The following is a 12482-nucleotide window of genomic DNA, read 5'->3' on the forward strand; positions in this document are numbered from 1 at the left end:
TTTCTATCAAGTCCCGTGTAACCGCAGACATGAACAAACGATCAGACAAAGATAATTTTAAGACCCTGTTTAGTCCTAAATAAAGTTCCGAAAGAAACTGGGATTATATATGTTGTACGTAATAACTCTACTAGTTTCAAATTGTGCAGAATATCACGTAGATTAAAATATGCAACCTGTACGAAAATTGTCTCATGATAAAATCACATTGAATTATTTAGCTGGAAAGTATACTTTCTCAGTAAATTGAATTTTTTTTTAATGTATAGAGTGACTTTTTGCAATATCCATTCAACTTTATAATCTTCTAGTAAAGTGTTTTGAAAAATTTTTTTAGATTTCGTATAATTTAAACAAAAATTTACATCAAAATAGTGAGTTTTATTATATTTATTTTCTTTTTGATCTTCTGTTGTCCATTACAGTAACACTCCAACTGCTAATCACATTAGAAAAGGTCACTGGGCCTATTTCCTCACTGTTTCCTTTATACATGCTCAGATCTGGTCACTGAATATCAACCGGATCTGCTTTGATTATTCTGCTGTGTGAAAATTCCATTAGGTCATCACACATGTAACTCTTTTTGGCTCTATAATCATCTGATTACACCCTAGCTTTGATTTATTTTCTTTTCAAGTCTGAAACAGTGAAAAATAGATTAGTAAACAATATAAACATTTTATAGGAATAAATCTATATTTCATATCTTAATTAATTGTTAACAAATGAAATGTCGCAAAGAAACAATTTAATTACCAATAACTGTGTATTTACTTTTTTAAACTCACTATATTTTATATCACAGTTTCAAAAAATATTTGTTTGGCACTCAGGATATACTACTAAGCTTTGATTACACTTGGCCTATGTAATATTAAAATAAATCATTCTTTAACCTTATCCCAGACTCAAAATGATAATGACTATGGATAAGACTTAATTATTCTGAAAAACATCCTTCAATTAGAGAAATGTTGCTGACATATAAAACATAAATATAGAGTAATTTATTACATATTTTATCAAATAGGATTATTATTTATTTAGAGATTAATGTTCACACTGATGATGGTTTAATACCAAAACACGTGTCTGGAAATAAAATAATTAAAAAAACGGTTTTAGTTGACCATTCATTATTCAAATAGGACTGACATATTACAACTAACTTACTGGTCTTATATTACTGGTCTAACTTTATCTTAGACTGATATCACAAGGTTTTTCTAATATCTCAAAATAAAGTTATGACGGAAATAATGTTTCTATGGATATGGTAGTAATAACAATTTTTTGGTTAAATGGTACTATATCAATAAGAATGTTTTGTTTTACTAGATAGGTATGTAGTGTAATAATAACTGCTAGATGTAACTCAATGAAATAAAGTTGATTCTTCCCATCTATCCTTCCGATGTACAGCCGATCAGGAGAGTCCAGGTGGTTAAATTAATATGGATGGATTACCTACATGAAGATAGATCCAATCATGTTTTTTCACAGGGGTTTTGTAGTAAATATCTTAATTGGCGTAATTATTTATCACTCCAGCCAGCTGTATACTTAGTAGAGCAGACTTAGTAGAGCAAATTGAACTATTTTCTGTAGCCTTATGCCAAACTGAAGTAGCAATGGCTGGTGTGAATAAAATGAAATTACTTCTATGACAAAGCACTAGATTATGAGTTATAGAATATTTTAAATCTTAGACAAATAAACAAGTGCTTGAATTGTGATCCAGTTGTTCTATGGTTGGAAAAAAACCATATAAGTATTGAGCAAATGCTTGGTTTAGGTACCGCATTCGTGTTTGTGTTTATATATGCTGGTGTATGTATCTTTATATGTCATTAGATTTTTTTAGGAAGGATACAAGAAAAAGATACTTTTAATTGTACAGTAGCGTTTCTTATTAATTTTTGCCTTGTGTTAATAATCTGGTTCACGTGGGATATGATGAAGGGGATAAGTTAAGCTTTACATTTGCCAATCATAGAAAAAACTTAATTGTTTAGAGCCAGTAACAGTAATTTGAAAATGTTCCAGATGTTTTATAAAGGTATAATTTTATCATAGTTATTCATTTCATATAACGTATTTTGAAATTGTGCACTTTTGATATTTTTATACAACTTATTAAAATATTAGATTGATGACAAACTAGTGAGAAATTGCTCAAAGAAGCATTTTTTTGGACCTGAATGAGTTTTGTAGCATAAGCAAATCAACTGCTTATCTAAGCTCTTAGTTTAGAGAAAAGCATTGTCACCAGTGGCAAACTTTCTCTGAACAATTATTTTGCTCATTAGAAGTACTAACATCTAGTTCACAAACTGGCTAATGAACTAAACAAAGACCTGATTCAGATCATTTTCCTTAGTACTGGACATGGTCAATTCAGGAAATACTTGCACACCTTAGGACTCACTAATGAAGGTTCTAAGTGTAGACTATGTAATAAATGGGAGGAGACTGCTGGATTAGACATTATTCTGGATTGTGAGAGACTTGAGGTTAGGAAAAGAACCCTATTTAAAACCTCAATAGATGTGATGAATTTGACATCAGCTTTAGACAGAGATTTTGAAATTGTTGAAGGCATAGGGGATAGGCAGGTCCTACTAGTGAACTTGGTTCTCAATAAAATTTATATGTTGGAAACTAAGAGCCTTTATACCTCCTTTTAATCTAATATAATCTAAAATACAAGATTCCAAATTTAATTATTAGAATACAAACAGCTGTAACTTCTAGATTTCAGAAAATGTGTAACATTATTAAAAAAAAAAACAAATCAAAGAAATTATCAAACAAATTTACAATAAAATAATTTTAATTCTATAAGTAACTGACATTTGTGATTAGGTAAAAAGAAAGTAAACTAAACTAATGTAAGTAAACTCAAGGGATTCACGCTTTTCTCATATTTGATCAATAATATTGGTTTAGCAGTGAAAATAATACAAATGAAATAAAAATAATGGGAGAATAGAATAGGAACTCATGATTCTGATGGTGTCAAGTATCCTGCCCTTGCAGGGACTATAAAAAAAGAATTGTAAATTTGATAGGACATAGAAAATTATGCATGTGGTGTTACTTTAACCTTATGTGTAGATTATGGAAGTGATTTTTTAAATAAAATATTTACTAATATACTAACAAATAGGACACGGTTTTTTTTTCAAGATTAACTCAAACATCTTAATTAATATTGGATGTTGGAGGTCAAAGGTATAATTTTTTTAATGTTTTATATTTAAATACCTGTATTAAATATTTGGGCTGAACTAGAATTAAGGAATATTTTTATATTTACTTTAACTATATTTTACTACCATCATTATCATTAAAAATATTATCATTAGACTATAAAAAATGTGATCTCGCACATACATAAATGCAGCCATTTCGACAACAGATAAAGTGACTTGTGATCCAAGTCTAAATTGATTTTTATCAAGCAATTGCTCAAAAATATTGATGCAGAATTTATCTACTTCATTTAATATGATATTATTTCAGTCAGAGATATCAGGAGCAATTTTGTATTGCTGTTGCAAGAACATCTTTCTTTTCCTTTCGAGGGCAGGAGCATCAAAAATCCAAGTAATCAATTCACCTTGTGTATTGTCTTTCACTTTTTAAACTTTACTTTTCATCCAACTCCATATGCAATAGTCCAGTGGGGTAAGGTCTGGAGATCTTGGCGGCCAGTTAATAACTCCTCCAGAATTAAACAGTTTGTAAAGTGCTCATCTAAACATTTCTAACTCCATGAGCTGTCATGTACCGTCATGATGTTGAAAATACATATTCATGTGTGTTAAAATTGGTGTTTTTTCCAGATAGTAAACAATTCATTATGTAAAAATGCCATGTACATTTCTGCTACATGTCAGTTTTACAGGTATAGTATGAAATTAATTCATCAGCTACAACACCAAACCACACATGACTGAAAATCTGTGCTGACACTTATTGTCCATTGCAGCATGAGGATTCTCATCTGTCCACTGACTGAAATTACTGGTATTGTTGACACCATCACGAGTAAATGTAGCTTCTTGGAAAGTATCCTTGAAATAATACAACGGTGTATTTCAATCCATTCACAGAATTGCAGACGTACAGCATTGTCTCCTGACTGAAGATTTTGCACTTTTTGCATATGAAAACACACAATCTGTGTAAGTGTAAAGTTTGCAACACACAAGTTTTTGGGATATTAAGTTGCATAAATATTCTCTGCGAACTTGGAATAGGACTATGTTCAACTGCTTGAAGAATACTTACAGTATCATTTTTATGTTGAAGCCTTTGATGAGATGAAATGCTTGCACTAGGAAAACAACAAGTCTCACAAAGATTAATAAAAATTCTGATAAATACCACATGATTTGGTTCACTGAGGAAACCGAGCGACGTTGATATTCAGCAACTGAGGCTGTAGTATCACCATTACAAAAGCCACACACATAAACCATATCTGCTTATTCGGTGTGAAAATTTTTGTAAGTATTTATGTGAGGCATTATTAAAAGAAATGTGAAACACAAGTTAAAAATTTCTAAATACAAATAGACTTTTAATTTAATTTAAATTACTGATAAACACATTAAATGCTAAATAGAGTTTTAAATCAATTTTTTGCACAGATAAAAATGCAATAACAATAATCACAACTAAAGTAACCAAACGCCTAAGAATAAGTTATTTTATAATCTAAGAGACTTGCAGTTCTGGGACCTATTTTATTCAATTTTGAAGGTCAAATTTCATATGAAACGATCAATTTTTGTCTAAATTACCGTTCTAATGGTTTTTGTCCGGTTTCATTTAATCATCGGAGTGTAAATCTGGGCAAAATCTTTTGCTAGCCTATGTTGTTAACAAAGCATGTCCAGACATATTTTTATATGTCTTGTTTTTAGTCTACAATCACATGTTAAAATATTTTCCTTTCCTTCTGGACCACCATGTATACTGTGCTTGAGAGTCAAAAAAGAGCTGTGATTTTCAGGTTACCTTCAGAACCGTGATGGTTTATCTTTTTCTAAATTCAGTTTAATATTTGTATAGTTCTATTCTTTTCCCAATTAATTTTTACTTAAAAAGAGAGGTTTGAATGGTACTTTTTAGTACACGAACTTGTACTAGAAAGGATTGAAAGAACAGATGGGTTCTATAAAGAATTTCTTGACCGTTAATCAGTTCACATAACTGGCTGATTGACGGAACTCTTAGTATAACTGTACTATATGTTAACTGTAAGTTATAAATTTTAAATAAAGTAATTTATACTATTTTAATATTATACTTATCGGGAATAATTCAAACCTTTTCAGTGTGTTCAGTATTAACCATTTTTCTATCTCAGTTTCACCAACACAACATTGCCACAAAATAACTATTTTTGATCATAGCAATAAGCATTGATATAACACCATATCTCATCCAATATAGTTATCTAAATTGTATACTTAGAATATTATCAGTCAAACATTATTATTGCTAGACTATTAATAATTAAAACTAAATCATTACTCTCTTGTCTAGAATTTATAGTCTTTAGTATTTAAATCTTGTAACCCTTTAAATCAAATTTAGAAGCAAAGGATGTACATTTTTAACTAGGTTTTAACTATTTTAAAGTAGTTTATAAGAAACTGATTGTCAATTTTATGTACCTGATAAAATCTATATTATATTATGGTAAAACAGTCTGTAAATTTGTTCTAACAAATGTTTTAAAAGTAATAATTTATTTCAATATATACTTTTGTTTAAAATGTAAACAATAGTGTACTTATATTACTGTATACATATTTTTGTATAATTCATTTGTAAATTTAGTCAGTTAAAGCAAGGCAAGTACTTACAGTTGTAGTTTGATTTTGAGCTGTTGATTATAATTTAATAGTTTACTGTAAACCAGCTTGGCTCTCCTGGTTTTGTTTGATATTATTACATTGTACTTGATATTTTTGTAATTTGTACTTGTATTATGCTCATCACTTCACATTTCAGATTCATATTTCCTTTCCAATCCAATCCTATTCCTGTAACATTTGATATGATTTGCTTTTCATTTAAGTTCATTTGGCTTGTTTTTTTATCTTATGAAATAGTTGTCTCTTTGATTAGTAGTTTACTTTTTCAGGTAAAAGCAGAGCTGCTTCAAGTTTGGCACTATTCTGTCATTCACTAACACAAATTTTATTTTTCAGCATTATCTCAGAGAATGAGATCATTTGTAGTAATATCTTGTAATGTGTTGAGAAAATCATCATTTTCAGGTGCATTACCTTCACTTAACGTTACATTCATATAGCATGTCAAATAGTTATTACATTGTTTTAGATAAATGTAGAGTTTTTTAGCTGGCAGCGTACTAGACCAGATTATCACTTATAAGTTTATTATTAACAAAAACTTATTATAAAAACAAGATAGTTCATGGTTGTTTTAACTAAACAATAGCAAATGTCCTTTATAATTTTGGTGTTTGTTTTATACTTTAGGTTTCACAAACAATAATATTTTATTAATTTTTGCACATTTATTACATAATAATAATCTCACAGTATAAATAAGTAATATATAAAGAAAATCTCAAAAATAAGTTTTAAACATTTCATGAATGAAACATTTACGTCTTAGCTTAGTTAATTCTATCATTTGTAATTAATTAATTAATTTATCATATTAATTTTCATTGTTAAGGTAAACATATAAGAAATATTTCTAAAAAGAATTTACTATGAATTACTATTATAGTAAAAAGGATTGTTATTATAATGTTAAAGCTTTGTATATTAAATTAAAAATTCAACATTTTTGAATTTACATATACACTGGAGAAATCATTTATCAAAGATTTCCAAATAGATTAAAGATGAACTGAAAGCCAATAAACACTATCCTAAATTCAAAATAACAGTTTGTATTTAACCAACTGCTGCAATACAGTATAAAATTAGGTATAATTTATTCTTGTAGAAATTGATACCTAGCTTATATCTGAAACCAAAATAGGTAGTAGTTTGCATCTTCCTTCTTGGTTTGCATCTGTTTTTCAGATCTTTAGTAGATTTAAGTATTGTAACAAACATCTTATAAAGCAATATTCGGAAAAGATCATAATTTTCATTTTCAGAATTTATTATTTTTGTATTTTACATGCGTATTTGTCTAAATAAAGTGAGTTTCACTAAATTAAGAGTATAAGGAAAGAAATATAATAATAAGTCTTGTCTATACAAAATTGTCCTAAATTTTATCCATTTAACACATCGTAACACAAACTTTTTTAAGGATATTCTAGTTTTTTATTAGGATTTCCATTTTAGAATAAGAAACCAATGCTAATTTCATAGAATCTCAAATAATTTCATTTTAGTGAAGTAAAACTATATGAGGTGAGCGGGTGTTGCAGATGTGTACGAGGGGAGGAAGGACAAGCCGAGTGTGCTGGTTACATCGCCTGGCTCACCCGAGCTACATGCAAGTTCCCGCTCCCATCGACTGCCTGCTCTCACAAACAGTAGTGTTGGCGGCCGTTTACAGGTCAGCTTCACTACAATCCAAAACCAAATAAATATAAATACTTGCATTGGATCATATTAATGGTGATAAAACCAATACTGAAATTGAGAAGAAAAATTAAATTGTCTATTTCCTATATTGTGTATGCACACTGAAGGGATCTTGGAGACTGTAAGAGATATAGCAAAGATTAAATTGACTGTTTTTAATAACAAGACCAAAATATCAATGTGGTTTAGTTAATTATTGGTTGTATCATTCACTTACTTCCCTCAGGAAACTGTTTTTGGTCAAATTGTCACTCTTCTCTTATTAGTACCTGTAATAGAACGTATTTCTTACATGAAATTTTTTCTAGTTTTTAAATATTATAATGAAATATTTTTCAAGACCATCAAGCAGGTGGTATAGAATTAAATTCAATTTTTTTTAATGCAATGATCCATTTTGTACTTAATCAAAAGAAAGTTGATTTTTTATTGATTTAAAAAATACCATGTATGTTACACTTTCCTTGTGGATTTTATAAAATAATTGATAAACACCAATTTTTGTATGGTTGATTGAAGGGAATTTTTACTATACTATTCAGGTGGTTGGTAAACCAGATTGATATTTCACTGCACGAAATGTTGGAATCAGCTGTTTAGAAAAATAGCATGTTAGTTTCAAATTGTTTCACATTTTTTTTATTTTTTTGCAAAATAAAAATAGTGGAACAACCTGATGAAATGTTTAACACAATTTATTTTACTTTAACTATAAAAGAATATAATAAATAACTTAATATTGTTTTATGTAATTGGAATATAAACATAAAGATTCTGATTTTTAAATAGCTTTTAATTTACAAAGGTTTCAAATATATTCCCTTCCCTGAATTATCCACATCCTACAATTTCAATATTACATGTTGCACTGCACATACAAACTTAGTGATTTGTTTAAAAAAAGAAGATCCTATCGCGTCAAGTTTTATGAATGTGCAAGCCAGCAGACATTTTTAGTTGGGCTAAAATAAGCTATTGTCCTGATCAGTGATAAAAATGTCAGTAACAGTCGTCCATCCGAAATCCATCGGAATAGTATGATATAAATTATAAAGTGTTTTTAATATCATTAAACAATCTACTTTCTTTTAAGTAAAAAACAAGTCATTGTATTTAAAAATATTGACTTGCACGATACATTACTTCTATGATTGTCTTGAATAATTTTTAATTATAATATTTAAAAAATGCAAAACATTTCATGTAAATTTCATGCAAAAAAGTGTTTCATTATAGGTATTAATAAGAGAGCTATGACAGTTTGAAGATTTTGACAAAAACAGTTTTCTGAGAGAAGCAAGTGAATGACGCAATCAATATTAACTTAACCACATCGATTTTTTGTTCTTGTTATTATGCACCAATTTGCCCATTTAATCTTTGCTGTACATCTCTTATAGTTGCCAAGATCCCTTTAGTATACATAAAATTTGAAACACACTGTATAGGAAATGTCAAAATAGTTAGAGTAGCTGAAAAGCATAACTGAGTTTGAATGGGCTCTGTGCTAGTAGAATGATTTCTACAAAACAAGATCATCGTCATTTCAAAATGTGTTTATTTACAGTAGAACAGACTGAATCATATAATACAGAACATCCTACATTTTAAATCTTAGAAATTTGTATATTTTTGTAAATGTTTCTTTCTTTTGTTAGGGTTGCTAACATTTTAAACCCATATACTCAAAGGTGGTGTTTTTGGAAGTTACTAATTACTTTATATTTCAATCTAATTTAATTTTAAATTAAAAATTAACTTCTAGTAATAAAGCCTAGGCATTACATTCAGTTTACTCTTCAGAAAAGCCAAGTCCAAAATTTAACTTTTAACACTTGACAATGTTCTACCAAAGGATTTATCCCAGATAAAAATGATATGATCTAAATAACAATGGTTTTGTTTTACATATTGTATATAAATTAGTTTTCAATAAAAAATTATTTAATAGCTTATTTTTAGTTTTAAATTGACAAAGTATCAGAAAATTTGCTATTTATTTTACAATTTTAACCGTAAAAGCTAGAGAAATAATATTTCAAAATACTACGTATTATTGTTTGTAGAATATATATATATATATGTTTCGAACATATACAGAAATATTTAATAATTTACTCTGTATATAGGGTATAAAACTGCACTTTTGATTAATAAATAATGTGCTGGATGTTTATTAAAAGTGTCTTAAAGCGCGTTGTGTACCCAATGGGGTACATGTTGCTGTGCATTTCCTTATTGCATTTTTATTGTTCGCCTGTCTTGGTGGTTTGTTCAATTTGATCCCATGCTTAAATAAATACCTTGTACTATTGTGTATCCCGTTGGGTGCACGATTGCTTAATTTTTAAGGTAAATTAATTTTTAAGGTACCCCTTTGGAGTACACATAGAAACATTGTAAAAACATATTTAAATAATTTTGTGTGCAAAATTACAAAGCCTACATACTTTTCTTGTTATACTTAGACATTTAACATAAAAAACAACTAAGGTTTTGGGCCATTGTTATTTTGAAATTCGACGGCAAATCAAATAGTCCGGAAATAAGCCATAGCCGTGAGTGTGTTAACATTTCTTGTAGATATTTCATGTGAAACCTGTTTAAGAAGAATTATCTGACTAATTATGTGGTAACAATTTTTTTGTAAAATACATTTTAACTTGTTTATGAATTTTATGAAATATCTTAATAGTAACGTAGATTTGCTTTATTTTTAAAACTGCGGTTGTGAATGTTATTTAAAAATATGTTTGTGGTGCACACTATATATGCTGAATTTCTAACGTACTAAATTTTATTATAAAACAATTTTAGCATCTCAAAAATATAAACCAAGACCAAGATAAGAATTTTGTATAAGTATATTTCTACAGCTTGCTTTATAACCAGATTTAGCTATAACACGTATTAATGTTTTTTCAGCTTTAAGTTATTGAAATGAGGACTCAAACCTCAGACCACAATACCATATTTTTAAATCAACTGTATGTTAGCATAGTAGACAATTTAATTTTTCTATTTAGAATGAATTTATTAGTCTTTAATTGAAATCTGTAAGTAATTAATTTTTGTTTTTAATAGATGGCCTTGCAAATTAAGAGTCTTGTCATTGATTAGAAAAAACGGTACTTTGGGATTATACCGACCACACCAGTATGAAGAACACAAAAATAGAAATTTATAGAAACAAACATGATAGAACGAAAAAAACAACTCTTTAATTACAAAATTACAAACTTACAAGCATTTCCAGGTATTGTGATCGGTATTGTTGTCGCTGTTATCTTATCTTTCTCGAGAATCCTGATTACGGCAGGCCGCGCGGCATCACATGATTTGCACGGTACATAATTGCCTTTCCATTACAATTCAATTTATATTTCTGATAAGCCCCTCTAGAATTTGATATTTTACTGATAGGTACTATCTCGAGGGATGTTTTTCTTCCGTTGACATCAGCGCGGGCTTCGGCAGCACCTTTGGTGCTGCCGAAGCCCGCGCTGATGGCCGGAGGCACTCGCATTTTGGGTGGCGGAATGTGATCAAGAATAAAAACAAGTTTTGAGTGTTTTTTTCAATACAGAGTTTAGTTTTAGTTTGGTAATGTTTGTTTTTGTTGAATTTTTGTGTTTGGAGAAATGTAGAGGTAAAACACGGAAGTACAACAAAGCGACACACCAGCTGAACGGGCGGCGAGACTCTGCAATCACGTTATCTACTAGACCGCTCGACTTTGACCTCTGTCTGAGGATGGGGAGGGGTTTGCGATAAGACAATTCCTGTTTTATATTGACGAAATATTCTTCTACGCTAATCTAGTAATCAGTAGAAGCAAAATGTCAAATAACGATTCATGTCTGGGTGTGGTCGGTATAATCCCAAAGTACCGAAAAAAACTATGGGAATCACTACATTTAATTATGATATTAGTTTTCTATTAACTGAATATTATAATTATATTATATTATAATATAATATTCTTACTGTTCCAGTCTCTTTTCTAGTTTACTTGTACATTCCACATTGCTGGTTAATTTTTCATCTGTTTTCAGAAATTAAAACACTTTATCATCAGAAAAAGTGTAAACTGTCATGTAATATTCTTAGGTAGATTATGTATGTACCATAAACACAAAACAGGTCAATTATCTTAAAAAAAAATACAATGGTTTGAAAAAATTATAAATTTTTGTTTATCTGGTAAACTTCTTAAGATAAATGCAAATTTTATAAATAGTTGCAAGCAATAAATATTAAAGAAAAAGAAAGTGAAGATTCAAACAATGAAAATAAAACATTATAAATAAAAACAATAGATCAGTAGTTGATTGTCCATTAATTTGATGTTTATGAATAGATAGAAATCATGAAATCTGTCTTAAATTAAGCCCTCTCGGATATCTGAGGTTCCAAACGTGAAGAACTAACTGGATTGCAGTTTCACTTTTTTTATATTGTAATATGTTAAGTTTTTCATGTAGATTTTCATTGAACTTATTGATACCATTGATAGTGTAACAATTTCTAGATGATTTTGATTGTGTAAATTTATAGTTTTACTCGCTTAAGGCTTATCTCCGTCGCTATGGATAACAACATATCGCTGGTCATAGAAAATACCAAACAAGAATTCTGTGGTTTGTATGTACACTTATGTGTAAGTTATTGAATGATTAGCCGACATACTGTTTTTCACAGAAATTAAAATTATATTGACAAATCAGGATTTTGGTGTCACATATATAAAGCGAGTCCAAGTATAGAATTCTTCAGGACACAGTATTTGATTTAATTCCAATCTGATTTATGAGTATTTAAATTATTGGTTGCAACCGTTCTGTTATAGTCTATTTAGTAATATGATTAAATAAGTGATAG

The 12482-nt window shown here is 29.0% G+C and overlaps 1 protein-coding gene across 9 annotated transcripts in view; it reads left to right on the forward strand.

The window, feature by feature from the left end:
• Nucleotides 1-12482, forward strand: part of LOC124359254 (regulating synaptic membrane exocytosis protein 2) — a 206148-nt gene that overhangs the window by 117297 nt on the left and 76369 nt on the right. For all 9 annotated transcript variants that reach the window (XM_046811843.1, XM_046811844.1, XM_046811846.1 and 6 more), the window contains one exon: nucleotides 7442-7572. In XM_046811843.1, the coding sequence (XP_046667799.1) occupies nucleotides 7442-7572 (131 nt within the window). The remainder of the gene's footprint in view (nucleotides 1-7441; nucleotides 7573-12482) is intronic.

This window comes from Homalodisca vitripennis, chromosome 4 (assembly GCF_021130785.1).
Source record: "Homalodisca vitripennis isolate AUS2020 chromosome 4, UT_GWSS_2.1, whole genome shotgun sequence".
In the NCBI taxonomy this organism is placed as follows: Eukaryota; Metazoa; Arthropoda; class Insecta; order Hemiptera; family Cicadellidae; genus Homalodisca; species Homalodisca vitripennis.